At 41.4% G+C, this 16807-nt stretch overlaps 2 protein-coding genes across 2 annotated transcripts; both read left to right on the plus strand.

Annotated features, from left to right (window-relative positions):
- Positions 1-470: 470 nt before the first annotated feature.
- acot11b (acyl-CoA thioesterase 11b) lies at positions 471-10053 on the plus strand. The gene is made up of 16 exons (XM_085774110.1): positions 471-612; positions 2013-2214; positions 3249-3318; positions 4090-4150; positions 4240-4341; positions 4436-4571; positions 4662-4815; positions 5258-5377; positions 5554-5692; positions 5834-5889; positions 6647-6713; positions 6835-6918; positions 7276-7409; positions 8706-8837; positions 9016-9142; positions 9304-10053. The coding sequence occupies exons 2-16, from the start codon at positions 2025-2027 to the stop codon at positions 9502-9504; spliced, it is 1773 nt and encodes a 590-aa protein (XP_085630236.1). The 5' UTR covers positions 471-612; positions 2013-2024; the 3' UTR covers positions 9505-10053.
- Positions 10054-11889: 1836 nt separating this feature from the next.
- fpgt (fucose-1-phosphate guanylyltransferase) lies at positions 11890-16115 on the plus strand. The gene is made up of 4 exons (XM_085774114.1): positions 11890-12085; positions 12230-12397; positions 12540-12632; positions 14711-16115. The coding sequence occupies exons 1-4, from the start codon at positions 11992-11994 to the stop codon at positions 16102-16104; spliced, it is 1749 nt and encodes a 582-aa protein (XP_085630240.1). The 5' UTR covers positions 11890-11991; the 3' UTR covers positions 16105-16115.
- The last annotated feature ends 692 nt before the right edge of the window (positions 16116-16807 follow it).

A 16807-nucleotide genomic window follows, 5' to 3' on the forward strand; every position in this document is an offset into this window, starting at 1 on the left:
CCATGTTCCTCGACAAATCAATAATCACGTGTGCAGGGTACAAAAGACTTTATAAATGGGCTCTCGGAAGAGGTCGTTGTTGGTTTACCTCTACATAAAACTGAACCGTTTAGTCTGAAGGAGTATAGTGTGCCTATACATAGCCTCCAATAGCACGATGAGATTAATAGGTAAGTAAGACAAACTAAGTAAAAAAAAAAAAAAAAAAAAAGATTTCTAATGTTTGTAGTTTATAATTAAATTAGATTTCTAGATTTTTACAGATATTGTGGTCCACACTCCAACACTGTTCATGATAATGAATATTAAGAGAAACCTAAAGAGTGCATGAGCTCCACCTTAAAAAAAATGTGAACATAACTGTGGGGATGGTCTCTCTCTCCCTCCCTCCCCTCTCTCTCTCTCTCCCTCCCACCCCCCAGTGTGTGTGTGTGTGTGTGTGTGTGTGTGTGTGTGTGTGTATTTGAGAAGTTGTTGTGTAGAGGACCGGCCGGGTGAAATGAAAGGGGGTTCAGTCCGGTGGTCTCAGCCTGCCCTCTCTCAGCCGGTGCTTATATTTTGTAGCCGACACTTCCAGACTGTAACTCGACTTCACCCTCAGCGTAAACTCCGGTAAGGCATTTCAACTCGTTGGATTTTAACTTTGAAACACATCGACCGTGTTTACTCGTGACGGTTTGTTTGGTTTTGTGTTTGTTTTTTAGGATAAATAACTGTGTCCGCCTGATATTTCCCTGCTACGTTGTTGCAGCAGAGGTTGGCGGTGAATGTGGTGGTATGTGTCATTTCTGCTGAAGTTTATTTAAAGGTCACTTCAGCGCCTGTCATCGGTTACAGGAAGGACAGGTGACCACTGCACGCGCGTCCCACTGGAGCAGACGTTATGGCCAAACGCTTCAATCCCAACAAATAGTTTCCACGAACATCTCAATAGCGACATGCCTTGATATGGCTTCTTTATGTGCGTCCTAAAATAGTTTCTGCCCACAACTCCACAAAGACAAGCCTCAGCCTGTAGTTTGAAAAACACTGCATTTAAATGTGAATTACTCATAGTGGAGGTGCAGTATCTTTAAAAAAAAAAAAAAAAGCTCGAAGTAGGCTATATAATGGTATTTCAAGTTTTTCCTGATCCTTGACTTAAGGGAGAAATGTTGGGCAATTCTTCAGACTTGCAGATTATTTAAAGCTCTTTTGTTGCAGCACTGGATCAGACTGACTGTGCAGTTTTCAGATTTAGTCCTGAAGAAAGTCAAAGGATGTTGACTTATCAATATCTGTCTTTTGAGTGAGGTGCTTCCAACACTTTTATGTTCCATCCACCTTAACCACAAAATTGCCTTTTTTTGTATCAGATGAAAACAGTAAATGTCAGAAAGTATATGTGCAAAAAAAGAGAGGCTTGATCAGGGATATGTTTTTCTCTTTATTTGTTGAGCATCATAGTGATAGAAGGTATATGGACAAAACAACTAATATTACAATGATTATTACAGAATTACTTGATATTTCAAGTGATTATGCTTATTAATGTTTCATGGGAGGATTCAATTAATACGTTCTGTTATATTTTAGGAGACAGCATTTTACAAAATACTCTTTGCTTCATCATTTATAGGCTACTCTGAGTCTTTTTTACATTATAGCAGAGTTGAGTTATCTGGAGAATTTTGCTGAATCAGATTTTCAGTGGGTATCTTTAGCTCTGCACATATTTTAGATGTGAGGCACTTGCACAGACAATTTTATAAAACTGAGACTGCTGTTTTTTTCTATTGGAATTTGGACAGAAACATATTATCTAGGTTTAGTCAAGACAGTGGATTAAATGACTAACAAGTTATAGTTTTAGAGTAATGCGGGTTGTGATCTTATATTCTAAACTTATGAGGTGTGGCAATTGTTTTGTTTATATTTGAATGTAAGATTTGACTTCATCACGTGGGATAAATGAAATGGACTGAAATGGAAGTATTGGTTCTACAGTAAGTCATTCCTGTGTTTCCCATCAGTGCATCTGAGTTATGACATCGGAGGTGGAAGATGTCGACACAATGCTCGACCCGCTGTTCATTCAGGAGAACGAGGAGGCATACAGGAATCCGACAGAAGTGAAGATGAGTCAGATAGTGCTGCCCTGTCATGCCAACCACTGTGGGGAACTGAGCGTGGGACAGCTGCTAAAGTGGATGGACTCTACAGCCTGTTTGTCTGGTAGAAGATCAGGAAATCTCTCACAAATACACATCTTTTTTTTTCCATCTCAGCCTCACTGAACTGATGATATCGTATCCCAGATGCTCATTATAGGACACCAGAAAGTCTTCAATAACAAACAACTCTAACCTGCATCACAGTTGTGCCATTAACCAAGGCAGGAAGTAGCTGCGCAGTTTGATGCCCTTCCTGCTCTATTAAGTTGTAGTTACTTGTAGTGTCGATGGGATTATGAGTTGATGGGACAGTTTTTAAACATTATTTACCCAGACTGGGTGCTTTATTCTCCCACCGCTGCATATTATTCACACATACACATGCACTCCTTGAAGTCATCCAGTGCAACTACAAGTCAGCTGTTCTGCTCAAGTGCACCTGAGTCAACAGTGGTGATAAGAGAGGGTCTCCCCAACAAGCACTCTTTACTCTAGTGCCAAAATCAGAACATCCTCACCCACTGACTTTCTGTGAATCAACAGTGTGAGCTGTGTTGATCAAACCAGGGGCCCCACAGCCAGGAGTTCAGCTCATAGAGTGGTGTGACATTAGGTCAAGAAATATGTGTTTGTTAACATACACAGTTTTAATACTCATCACAAAATGCACTCATATAACATTTGAATGCACCAATGCACTATTTGAGTTATTATATTAGTTGTTGCTGCTGCTTTAGTCTCAGGGTTTGTCAGGATTTACAGTGAGTTCATTGTGATGTTCTTTATAGGTCTTTTCAGAAAAACTCTGAATGTGACAATTAGTTGTTGAGATTTCATTTTATCTGCTGCTGAAGGTCAAGAATGAACTTTGAAGCTATACAGAATCAATTCTTATAATAATGACAGACACAACAATAGATACTGTTCATGCGTTAATGTATTTTACTGCCGTTAAACTGGTCTGAGTACATTTATTCTGAGTGCCTTTACAGTTGCACATATTCACAGATCATAAGCTTTAAATATGCCTGAGCTGCAGATGCTTTGTGGCTTTGTGTGCACTAAATATTTGTGTAATCTCTCCTCCTCCCGCAGCTGAGAGACACGCAGGTTGCTCCTGTATCACTGCGTCTGTGGACGACATCCATTTTGAACATACCATAGGGTAAGGTATTAAGCTTAATGCTGTTATGAAAAAAAGTATCTCCTACTGAGAATTAGTTGCAGGGACTGAAGGGATTGCATGCACTGACTCTGGAAAACAAAAACTGTTCTTGGAAAAATAAACTTGTAGGCTATTTGTATTGTAGGCCCAGAACATTGACGCTGGTGTTATCAAACTTAATGGATTTATCAAAACTTTAGATTTTTTATTTTGTATTTTTAAAGAAGAACGCTGGGGTGTTAAAGGAGCTATTTGTAACTTATAGCATTCACAGTTGTTTACCTTTGCAGTCTAAAAGAAACTGTGTGAGTTGAGCATCGAGCTCCATTCCTTTACTAACCATGACCTGTCTGTGCAGTGTAGTCTTGTTTTTGCCTCTATTTCTTCTTTTAAACTACTTAAGTTAGCATGCTAACCAGCTAGCTCAGTCTGTCCAGCCCATCTTGTCACTTCATGATACATCACTGCAGTGTCATCTTCAGTGAGGAAGAAGTGCTGCTCAGAGGAGTTATTTAAACCTCCTTTTCTGTAAATACAACAATGGCTGCATTTCTTGGCAAGACTAAAAATAAAACAGTTCTTATTGCTCATACTGGATAGTAGTGGCGAAATTTACAAATAGCCTAGCTCATTTTTAAGTAAACACATTGTTTAAAACCCTGTACATTGATGCTTCTTCAGATAATAATGTTTCTCACTAGAGCTTGTGTAACTTTACAGTACAATAACATGTTGATAGTAAAGAGAAGAATTTGTGTCTGTCTGCCCCAGGGTGGGAAATGTTGTCAACATCATTGCAAAGGTCAACAGAGCCTTCACGTCTAGTATGGAGGTTGGTGGATGTAGGTTTTGGTTGCAGTGCAGTGAATATATGGGATTTTTGACAAATAAAATTAAAGTGTGTTTTTTTTTTCTTTTTAGGTGGGAATAATAGTGACCTGTGAGGACCTTTTCACTGACAGACAGTGGAAAGTTTGCCATGCCTTTGGCACCTTTGTTGCCAGACGGACTGAAGCTGGAAAAGTAAGAGACAAAAATAAAACATGTGGACATAAGGGCACTTTTCTAGCTCTTGTTCAACATCCCCCAGAGCTTTATGTGTGTTATGTGCACATAGGTACAGCTGAAGCAGGTAGTTCCTTACACACAAATGGAGCAGATGGAGTATAGCCTGGCAGCAGAGCGGAGGAGGATGAGGCTCATCCACGCCGAGATCATTACAGATCTACTAAGCAGCAGCACAGCTCAACTGGGTACAGCCTGCAGACACTAAGGTTCATACCAGATTCATGCCAGATGTCTGTGGCATTTAAATTCTGATCGATTAAGCCTGCTCTCACCAGGAGAATGCCGGGAGTATCAGGATGCCGTGGCAGCGGAGCGGACACGAGTGGAGAGTGTAGAGCTGGTGTTACCCCCACATGCCAATCACCAAGTCAGCACCTTTGGGGGCCAGATCATGGCCTGGATGGAGAATGTGGCTACAATTGCAGCAAGGTATGCATCGATAGTGTTTGGGCTACAGTTTTTGTTTTTGTTATTTCAAGTAGGAATCGAGCTAGATTCAGTGGAAGTTTCTTGGCAGGAGTTTGAAGTGAAAGTTTGAACCACTCATGACTTTACTGTAATAGATTAATACAGGTTAGCATAGCTTAGCACAAACACTGGAAAGCAGGGGAAAAGGTTAGCCTGGTATTGGAGCCTGTTTTCACCTTCATCCAGTCTTTAGGCCAAGCTAAGCTAAGTGGCTGCATATTTTCCTGCATGATAAGAGAGTAGTAAAGATCTTCTCATCTAACTCTCTGCAAGAAAATGGATTAATGACTTTTCAAAAGATAACTAGTCGATCATTTCCTGTCTGTCTTGTGTAGCTTCACTGCAAAAGGTCTCTCGACAAAGAACAAACACCTTGTTGTTTATTCTCTACATTTTGATGCAGTCGCTTGTGTAATGCCCACCCAACCTTGAGGACCATAGACATGTTCCATTTTCGTGGCCCGTCTCACATTGGTGACCGACTGGTATTAAAAGCCATTGTTAACAATGCTTTCAAGCACAGGTGAGTCTCCATACAGTGATGATCTAATCACACAAAGGGTAGATTGGTCTAATCTAATACATGTTTACAATGTTACTCTACAGCTTAAATATTTACTGAGTATATTTTTATTGTGTGTCTGTGAGCATGAATTTCTTTTTGCAAACTAATTTCTCTGTGTACATTGTGTGCTGTAGTATGGAGGTGGGAGTATGCGCTGAGGCCTACCAGGGTGGAGAACCTCTGCGCCACATAAATAGTGCTTTTATGACCTTTGAGGTGCTGGACAGTGACAGGAAACCACGCACGCTGCCACGGATACGACCTGAGCCTGTGGTGAGTTTTCTTTGCGTACTGTTGCTGCCTCAGCAAGACCATAATACATAATGCATACACTGAATAGGATATTGAAATAAGTTCATATAACAAGCATCACTGTGTCCTGAGTTTTGGATTGTGATCTCACATGTTTCACAGGATGGAAAAAGACGTTATCAAGAAGCTATTGCAAGAAAGAAAATTCGGCTTGATAGGTTGGTTGGTATCTTCATTTTATACCAACATATTCTTTTCTTTGTAGAGAGAGATGGATGTACCAGCCGGTCACAGTGGTTTATTGGAGATTTGTACAATGTTGTCAGTGTTAATTTTGGCTCAAATGTGAAAATATGTTTTCTATTTAAAAGATAATAAATATCATCTTCTATTCAATTAAGAAAAGTTTGGTTCAGGCCAACAGATAATAAATCTAACTGCAGTACTCCCTCCTATAGGTGTGGCCACAACTATCATCTATCAAGTCTTACTCTAAATACTGTGATACCAATAGTACATCTGACCAAAACAACATGGCCTTAAAAGAACTGTGAAAAACACATTAAAAAAGCAACAAATATACGCAAGAAATATGCATAAAGAAAACTATTGTGGATGATGACACAGGATAATGCAATGGAAATAGTAGACAAACAGTGTCATCAATACTTAGTTTGCCCAGTGTCGTGCAACAGAATCCATTGTTTACACTACTCTGCAGTAGCACATGACTTGGCAGAGCCGCATATCACAGCTGAGCAGACTTTGGTGCAGAGTCTGTCAAGCATAATAAGTTCATTGTTCAACTGTAAAACAGTCTCCCTCCAGTATAATCTTTATTCGACTATTAGATAACCAAATGTGTGGGCTCATGCTGTAGCTATGATAAATAGGTTGATATTGGTCAAGTTCTTGGTCCTTGTTTTCTTTTTTTTTGTCTTGTTCGTACGTCATTGCTGCCCTTTGTGTTTATAGGAAATACATTATCTCCTGTAAGCAAACTGAAGTGCCCTTGTCTGTACCCTGGGATTCAAGTAACCAGGTATTGTAATTTCTAAGAAAAAAAACAACAACAACAAAGGCACACATGCTTAGTAATACTGCCCAGATATTGCCACTGTATTCTGGCATTATGAGTTCAGACGGTCCTTTTGTTTTTTCAGATGTACTTGAGCTACAACAATGTATCAGCACTGAAACTAATGGATACCAGAAACAACTGGGTATTAACCTCTGAGAAAAATAAGGTGAGTTTTGTTTGTATGACTGTCCAGGATATGCCCTGTTAAATGGTAACAGCTGTTGTGACTCCACTATGTATATTATTTTGAACTACAAAATGCACAGTCACAGTGGCTGTGCTCATGTAGCTTTTATTAGGCTGTAGGATAATGCAGGTAAATCACAAAATATTGCCTAAAGACAAGACTTGGAAAAAGGTTATTTTCAAAAGATGTCTGATAATCACATTATACTTTGTCATGCAGCCACCGATTAATGTAACAGTTTTGACAAAATCAACTCTACACATATAATAACCAGAGTGAATCCCAGATGTAGACACTGATCCCACTGCCTCTTTGTGGATGTGCTCTTTTCCTCAGGTCAGACTGTACACACTGGAGGAAAACCACATGCTGTGTTTCAAGGTGGAGATGCACGTCAGCGTGGCAGCAGAGCAGACTTTCCACCTACTGTCAGACCTGAGGAGGAGAAAACAGTGGGACCGACATTATGAGTCAGTATTGTGTGTACATAGTTGGCATTTTGCATCATCTGACGCAGAGCAACTTACAGTCAGAGCAGCAGCAGAATGAGCTTAAAGGATAAGTCTGGTGTTTATCTTTATTTTCTTACTGTCAACAAATCACATAAAAAGGCTAAAACCAGTGCTGCGTTTATCTGTCGCCACCTCCTGTCTTCCCTCCTCCGCTCTCAGGCCCAGGTCCATTTGTTTCTACTGACGACAAAAAATACACAAATATAGTTTAAAATAAAAAGTTTAATTCTATTTAAAGGCTCAGTAATATCCCGGCCATCAAAGTTTTTAGCTAACATGACTCATACTGGAGGGAACAGGACATTTATTGTGCATTTATTGAGTACTAGATGATACTCAGTAATGGATTATTATATACCTTTAGTAAATGTTAAGGTGGCAGGATAATGTATATGGGATGGGCTCATAATCTTTGTTTGCTTGGGGGTTTCTGAAGAATTTGTTGACAATAGAGGAAATGAATATCCCCAGGCATCCTTCAATTCCTAAGGTTAAAGCTGGTTTAGGGCGTAGGGTAAACTATGGTCCCACCAGCCGGAGAGAAGCCAGATAGGAGGAAAAAATACTCTGTAATTGCTCTTGATCTACTTTTAAAAGTCTGTCAGTGACAATAACATTCTGTTCACACTCCCTTTAACATTTGATACTGAAATTGAGACTGACTATAGAGCGACTCTCTGTTCAGGACTGACTCTCGCACAACTTGCGGTTTTTCCTGAGATTTTCCAACCCATGGTTCATTTACTCATACTAGGATCCACTATATGTGGTTTCATAACTCATGTAGCCTGTGAGTTAGATAATGGTAGTAGTAATTTTATAATAAGATTAATGAATGTCTGTCTGAATTTTGTCCAGACTATCCTGTTCCTGACAGTCTCTCTCTAGTGTAGTCCTAAAATGTGTACTGAAAGCTAAGGAAAGATGAATTATTATAAATATTGCATCGAGACAGCCATAAGTGAATCTCTCACTTCTCACTGCTAAAACAACAGAGACTAGTTTCCATGTAAAGGTAGTGACTGATAGATGATGCATAAGAAATACACAACAGAAGTTGTGTAGTTACATTTGAAAAATCAAAATATTCAAATCAGAAAACGATCAGACTCTGAAGTTCTGAGTCGTCTCGCCTACGACTCCAATATGTCTGCAGACGGCCTTGCCTCAGCTCTGTTATAACAAGTAGGTGATAATGACAGGAGTGTGAGACATATAGCTCATTGCTGATGCTGATAATTGTGTCAACTGCAGAGCGTGTGAGGTGATCATCCAGGCGGACGAGGATGACACCCTTTATCGTGTGGCTACGCCCTGTATCAGTAAAGGGGGCAAAGGACAGGACTTTATCTTACTGGCATCGAGGAGGAAGCCATGTGATGCCAGGTGTTGTAATATACAACATAAACACATTTTGTTTGTCACTTCACTACTTTCTTGATTCTTGATTTCCTACTTCTCCATATAGTATGGTCTTTTTATGCAACCAGTGTTATTGCATTACTGTCTCCCGCTTGCTCTTTCATAAAGTCTCATGATGCTATCCTCTTTTTGTCCCTCTCAGAGACCCTTATCTAATTGCTTTGCGCTCTGTCACTTTGCCCACTCACCCTCCCACGGAGGACTACACCAGGGGAGAGGTGCTCTGTGCTGGCTTCACGATCTGGGAAGAGTCCAGCTCTGTCACCAAGGTTGGCCAAATGAGAGGGTCACTCTGATCAGCATGCACACCCGGCCCGCTCTACAGCACCGCACGTTGTAGCTCAAAACAATCTGCACCAAAAGAGAAAAGAAAGTCATAACAAGTTGTAAAGAGTTAATGTACCACAGCTGACCTTTGCTTTCGTTTCAGATCACCTACTACAACCAGGCTACACCAGGTGTCCTCCCCTACATCTCCACAGACATCGCTGGCCTGTCGTCCAGCTTTTACAGCGCCTTCTCCGCCTGCAGCCTCTACCTGGAGGCCAATAAGGACAGTCTGGCTGCTCTGTCGCCCTCTGCACTCCGACAGAACAGCAATACCATAGTCTTGCAACAAGAGGAACAGTAGCATCGGTGCCACTCTGACATTTCAAACATCCTGCGGCCATGGATGTGTAGTTGTTTTTAACTTGCTACTTTTTTCTTGAGCAAGATTATTAGGTATGAATTAAGAGCGCACAATGTTCCTGAGTCTCTCTTGATTGTAAGCCTCTCAAGTTTTACAGTTAAGTCAACATTGAAGGCTTTTGTGCAATACTAATTTTTAGGTCAGTGAATTATATTTTGGTTCCTAGTTAACACAATCTCACTGATTGATTGTCTTGTTTTTAATGACACATTCAGGCACTACTAACTAATGCGGATAAATCCAGTTTGAGCTGATGAAACAGCTTCTTTTGTTATAGATCCTTTTCTACCTCCTTGAAAAAAAAAATTGATTAAACCTTTAATTTAAAATTTAAGTTAAGATGTACATTTAGTGTATTATAATGCTGTTTTCATTTTGAGACCCATGTATAGTTGTCGAGCAGTGTACTTTCACTGATTGTATAATAAATATTTCACGTGACAAGCTGTCTTGATTGAGCTGAAACAATAAACACGTTAGACCAGTGGACTCTGCTCGTGTGAGCTGTTGTGTTGGTGTTCACCTCCCTCCTCCCTGCATTCCTTCCATTCCAAAACCTTTTTTTAATGAAAAAAAGAGAAAAACAAACACAGCTTGCAGTTGTATCCCACTGTAACTTGTGATGTTGGTGTTGCAATGGGTGCACAAGGCCGGGCAGCAGAGGAATGGGATGGAGTTGTCAGTGAAACATTCATGTGTAAGCCTCTTCTGGCTGCCTCTGACTGGGGGCTTATAGGAGTCGGTGGCTCTGCATGTTTTCCAGGTATTGTGTTTGTTCCATTATCATCCTGTTATGCTCGCACTGCTTCCTGGACAGCAAAACGACGAGAACAAGAGTGAAGGAGAAAACATGATCTGAAAATTAAAATAAATAAATAAATCAACAAACAAAAACAGTATGTAGGCACCACAGTAAAGTGTGATATGTCGGATAAAATGACGAAAGACTGTCAGATACATGCCAGTCAGTAATCCTGTAAAATAAATAGTCCGAAGCATGGTCTGAATCAGTGTCTTGTGTGGTTTGGCCTGCTGCTCAGCACACTCCCTGCCAGTTCACACTGCTCTGCGGGTCACTGAGCAGCGTCTGATGTGTGCTATTCTCGCCTCAGTCAGTGAGGCAAGCTGCCACCTGAGGGCTGTCTTCAGTGCCCACTCTCGAGCCATTCTCCTCTTCCTCCACCTCCTCCTCCTCATCCCTCCGCCTGGCGCCTGCAACCTGTTGGCTGTCGTGCTGTGAGGCAGGATTGTTGATGGAGCTTTGGCTGTACGGGCGTCAATATTACTGGATGTACAATGCGGTTGGAAGTGGCAGAAAGCTTCTCCCTGACTGCACCAGAATAGCAACATAACTAAATCAAAGCAGTGATGTCCTGAGATACCTCAAGAAAATAAAGAGAGACAGAAATACATGCAAAATTGAGATTGATACATGTCTCATTTTAGAAGCAGTGTTAATGAAGGCATGTCTTAGTCACCCTGTTAGAGCCACTGAGAGGTGTTTTTTGGAAACCATTCACTCCTTAGATGTAGGCTGTCCTTATAGTGTTGTCATGGAGATCTGTGGAGAACTGTAGCATCTGCTTTTCCCAAAACAGCATCAGAGATGTGGGTTTTGTGAAATACAGTTTGGACCTGAGGCTAATTGTACATTCCACAGATGAACACATATGTTTTAGATTCAACATTCATTTGACTATTTACAGGATAAAAATGGAATAAAAATATTTATTCCAAAAAATGTATTTGAATTTCTATATCCTGACACCATTTAGAGTGGTTTGACCTATACACAGGAGGATAATAATTACAGAAATATTTAATGCATCACTATATGAAAAAAGAGCAAATACAACAACATATGAATGACATATGTGAACATTTTATATACAATTTGTTATGTATTTTTTTAGGTCAAGAGTTTTTATATTTATTTAACAGAAAAAACAGCAACACAGAAAACTGTTGGCTATGTATTCATGTGAGATGTCTTTTAAAAAAAATACTTACAATGACAAATATGCTGATTATGACAAAATAATATAACAGTAAACAAATAAAAACTGAGTCCATCAGGAAAATAATTTTCCCTTGCGCAGGATGGAAGGAAGTTCTTTGTTTGATTCATCACAATAATTTTTATTTTATTTTATTTTATTTTATTTTATTTTATTTTATTTTATTTTATTTTATTTTATTTTATTTTATTTCATTTCATTTTATTTTATTTTATTTCATTTTATCAAACCTTAACACAGGTTGGTTGAAGCAGTCACCACGTGCTGCGCTTACGCCCCGCCCACGTTGTGAACACAGCTAGTCACCTGACTGAACCCGGATATGGGAGAGAGGGCTCAATATTAGAAATTCTCTGTCACTACACAGTTGTAGTCGTGCCACTTGTTTGATGTTTTACTGGACATTTCAATGAACACTGTCGGTGACAGTATGAGCCAGGAGAGTGTCCGGAAGCTGCAACTCGCCACGAGAGAAAAGCTGAGAAAGTTTAACGCTCTGCGGGGTGAGTTTTATATTTGGCTTTTGGTTTCAGTTTCCATGTTGAGCTACAAATCAATGTGGCTACATTTAATTCACCGCTGCCTGTCCCTGAACTGTCTCTGCTGTTCTTTTTTCTTTTCTCCCTTTCTTGTCTCGGTTTGTGAAGGTCGGGAGGTGCAGGGCGGTGAGTTTTGGGACGTGGTGGTTGTGACCGCTGTGGACGGGAGCCAGAGAGAAGCCTATGAGCTGCAGATCAGAGAGAAGGTGGACAGAAGAGAGCTGCCCCTCGGGATCCACTACAAGGTCTTCTCAGATCCTCCTGGATATAAAATAGGTGAGTGAGCGAGTGAGGCAGCGCTCTCCAGTTTCATCTCAGTCCTCTGGAGGTGGCAGAGAATAAACAGCTAAGGAATACTGCATCATTCTCATAATGATGTTAAATTTTGTACTTATTTATTTAAACTATTGTCTTTAAGGGAATGGGGGCTCCACCTTGTACGCGCTGCAGAAGCTGGATGATGTCTATGGGAAGTCTCTGGGAAAAATGAGAGTCATCCTGATACATGCAGGTCTGACATTTCTCACAGATATTTTATTATGTTCCCCTTTTCTTCCAAAGGATACAGGGAGAAGCTCCATCACTTATGTAGCATTTCACTGCAGAAAAAGGCAAATGGACAAATTATTATTGCAAGCTTATATAGCCTACTGTAAAAGCACTAGTAATGTAAAAATGATATGATGATAGATGATGATTATTCCTTAATTGTCAGTTGGACTGAAATTCTTTTTGCGTCCCTGGGCTTCTCATTTTCTGGGTTTCACACAACAAAATAATGAACAACATTTAGGACATATAATCAAAAATAACAAAGGCCCATTTACAAAGACAAATACAACATATAACATATCACCTCCTACTGACACACCACATTGTACAAAAGTACAAAGACACTGCTCTCCATGACATACAACATTAAACACAGGTAAACAAGTACAAATCACACATTCTCTTTCATACACGTCAGACGTCACACATTACAGGTGGTGCAGATTCATGACCCTGGATTCATATTGCACTTAAAGCAGAAGTAAGTGATATATTTGTGTTAATATAAGTCTTAAATAGTTATATATTCCGACAGCAATCACTTACATAGAGTGTTTGGTCTGAAACACGGGTCTGTCAGTCCCTCTGCTCTGCTCTGAGCCGAGGAGAAAACATTTATCGTATCCTACAGTTTTTATCCAATGAGGAGAGAGAACGGCATGCAGGGCTGTGTGTGCAGCCAAGGGACGCCGTGAATGTGGCGACGTAGCGACGAGGACTGTTATGGTGCGTTCAAGGAAACTCGTATTTTTCCGACCGTGAAGTGGTACCAGTTCGATCTGGTACGAGTTCACCGGTCGGAAGTTACGAGTGGCCGTTATAGTGACTTTCACCGGTAAAACAGGTCGGAAAAACACGAGTGGGTTGCCTGAAACGCTACAAAGTCGTAAGTTGTGACTTGAAGCTGTAATTTACGATTTCAAAAGCCTGCCTGGAACGCAGCATTAGCGAAAACGACCGGACCACTTACTTCTGCTTTAATTTTAGCTTAGTTGGTTCAGCAGTAAGATGATCTACAAAAGAATGTTTGAATTTATTTATTTATAAAAAGACATGATAATGCCAGAAAGTAGTGCAGCTCATGTGTATGTGTGTATGGTGCAATTAAAACAAACTCCTTTAAAGGGATACACCAACATTTTTTTTTCATGTCTTGCCTCACTCCCGAGTCCATGACAAGCAGATAGACACCATCCTTTCGACTGTGCGTGCAGTAACAAGGGAGATACGGGCAGAGCTGGCGCACCGCTAATTAGCTTAGCTCAGCTACCTATGCACGCTGGAAGTACATAGGTAGTGTTAGCCTGCCTCCACTTATAACCAGCGGGCTGATCTTCGTCTCAGAGCTGACAAAACTCTCCGGTAAGGCATCTTGAGCGGTCAAATGCCGGTAACGGGACGAGATCGGTCAAAACGGAGGGTTCAAGCAAAGACGGTTTATTTTGGTTCAAGCTAGCTACACCGAGGATAGGTTAGCTTTCTATTTCAAAGTAAAAGCACAAATTCTATCGTCATGGTTTTCTGTATGTAAAGGGCAACGCATGTTTTATTTTGTGAAAGTAACCGGAAGTGCGTTGGTCACAACGGCTAGCTTGAGTAGCGCCGAATTCGTAAACAGCTGGTATTTAGACAAATTAACCACACACCGCTGATCTAAACGGCTACTTTCTCACCTAAAAATGTTTGAAATGTCGATAAAGTGATATATTTACAGAGTTTAGAGCTAAAATTAAATCAGCTTCTGACTGCTGATTTCGGCTCGGGTAGGAGGCAGGCTAACACTACCTATGCACTTCCAGCGTTTGAGCTAAGCTAATTAGCGGTGCGCCAGCTCTGCCTGTATCTCCCTTATTACTGCACGCACAATCGAAAGGATGGTGTCTATCTGCTTGTCATGGACTCGGGAATGAGGCAAGACACACACAAAAAAAATGTTGGCGTATCCCTTTAAACCAAGATGAGAAAAGTTAGGTGAAAAGTGACTTTAGTTAGTTGTCAAACATTTTTTTCCTGACTACGTGTGACCTTTCCCTCCAGGGGGCTTCAGTCAACGTTTGCCCAGTGCCAGTGCTCTGGGAAAGATCTTCACCGCCATGCCACTAGGTGAGCCTCTCTACCAGATGCTGGAGCTCAAACTGGCCATGTATGTGGATTTCCCACCTCACATGAAGCCTGGCGTGCTGGTGACCTGTGCAGATGACATAGAGCTCTACAGCACTGCAGAGGACGAGTACATAACATTTAATAAACCTGGCTTCACAGCCTTGGCCCACCCCTCCCCGCTGTCCACTGGAACCACCCACGGGGTGTTTGTGTTGGATTCATGTGAAACATCCTCAGGTTTAGAAATGGAGAACAGATCCTGCCTGCGCTTCCTGCACAAACCGAGCATTGAAAAAATGCAGGACTGCGGTGCTGTGTGCAAGAGACAAATGAGCGGTTGTATTTCTGAGTTTGTTTACACAGACAGCACCTATTATGTTGACTTTGACACTGTGAGGACTCTTCTTAATCTGCTGAACGAGTTGGGACACCTGCAGTGTGAAATAGACGCATATGGAGACTTTCTTCAAGCACTGGGCCCCAAAGCTACAGTAGAGTACACCAGCAACACTGCTAACGTCACCAAGGAGGAGAGAGGTCTGGTTGAAGTCCGCCAAAAGATCTTCCACCATCTACAAGGAACCAATCTGAACGTTATCCTCCTCAATAACTCAAAGTTTTATCACATTGGCACCACGTCAGAATACATCTTTCACCTCACTGAGGACGTGGCGTTGAGGAGCGAGCTGGGCCTCCTGTCGTCCGCCTTCAGCGTTCACACGAATGAAAACTCTGGCTGCTGTGTTATGTACAGCGTCCTTGAGCCCAGCTGCGCCGTGGGAGCTGGATCGGTGGTGGAGTACTGCAGGCTGGGAGCAGGGGCCTCTGTCGGCGAGGGCTCCGTCGTCAGCAGCTGCTGGGTCGGCCCGGGCCTCTCGGTGCCCGACGCCGTCTTCATGCACTCGCTGTGCGTGAAGCACCAGGGCAGAGCCGGGTTTGTAACCGTCGCCTTTGGGATCGATGACGACCTGAAGCGCAGCGTGGAAGCCCCCGCTCACATGGAGAGGCTGAAGCTTTTCGATCGCGGCCTGGCGGAGTGTCTGTCCCACTGGGGGGCGGAGAACGAAACGCTGAGGTTCTCCGGTGACGCTCCCAGCTGCAGCCTGTGGAACGCCTGTCTGTTTCCTGTTTGCTCCGATCAGCAAAGCTCATTTTCGACGTCCCTGGAGATGCTGCGGGCCCTCCTGAGTGGCTCCACAATCATCCTGCCCAAGGATACTAAGCTGATGTCCATGCAGGAGAGTTTACAGAGTAAGAACCTGGAGGAGATGCTGAAGTTCAGGATGGGACTATACAAAGACATCACACAGAGAAGACTGGACAGTTAGAGCTGCTTCATTTAACTGTGTTTTTAATTTTATGTTGCCATATAATACAAAATATTTTCTGTTCTTTCATTGTTAAATGAGTATTTACTGATTTTTGGATTGTGATGAGTATCAGTTTAATTTAAAATTTGTTAACATCTGATTTATTGTGGCTTAACATGGTTTAAAATTTCATAAAACTGATCCATGTTTTTAAAAAAATGTGTGTGTTTGGGATACATTCTTATCTTTTGCTTTGTGCTGCATTCACATTTAATTCTTTTAACCTTCAGATAAGAAGATGAGTAACTTCAGTACGTCAGCAAATGTCAAAAAACCAGTTTGAGTCATAGTTGGTATTTGGAGCACCTGCTGCTCTACATAGACATTTCTATTGTCCTAGACCAGAGAGAGGAGGAGGAGGGTAGTTTCATCTCGTCATTCCTGGTGGGCATTTTTTGTCGTTAAGTGCAGTTGTCATTAATTTGTTTTTGCTGCTATTACAGGTCAACATGTCTGCTGTGAACAAGACATGGGAAGTTTGAGAACCACTGAATGTGTCGATAGTGAAATATGAAGCGCTTCACGTTTAATCCAGACTGCCCACATCATACAGAAATAGCTTTGGGACAGTGTAGGATACTAATCACTTGCTTTGCTTTGTTCTTATACTGTATGGGTATGTGTATATACACACACACACACACACACACACACACACACA

This window comes from Trachurus japonicus, chromosome 4, assembly GCF_045865225.1.
Source record: "Trachurus japonicus isolate A0001 chromosome 4, Traja_1.0".
Lineage (NCBI taxonomy): Eukaryota > Metazoa > Chordata > Actinopteri > Carangiformes > Carangidae > Trachurus > Trachurus japonicus.

Excerpts from the sequence above, each read along its gene's own strand:
- acot11b (XM_085774110.1), top strand. The coding sequence starts at position 2,025 with ATGACATCGGAGGTGGAAGATGTCGACACAATGCTCGACCCGCTGTTC. Across the intron at positions 5,378-5,553 it reads AACAATGCTTTCAAGCACAG|TATGGAGGTGGGAGTATGCG; the intron begins GTGAGTCTCCAT and ends TGTGTGCTGTAG. Across the intron at positions 6,919-7,275 it reads TAACCTCTGAGAAAAATAAG|GTCAGACTGTACACACTGGA; the intron begins GTGAGTTTTGTT and ends TCTTTTCCTCAG.
- fpgt (XM_085774114.1), top strand. The coding sequence starts at position 11,992 with ATGAACACTGTCGGTGACAGTATGAGCCAGGAGAGTGTCCGGAAGCTG. Across the intron at positions 12,086-12,229 it reads AAAGTTTAACGCTCTGCGGG|GTCGGGAGGTGCAGGGCGGT; the intron begins GTGAGTTTTATA and ends CGGTTTGTGAAG. Across the intron at positions 12,633-14,710 it reads AGTCATCCTGATACATGCAG|GGGGCTTCAGTCAACGTTTG; the intron begins GTCTGACATTTC and ends CTTTCCCTCCAG.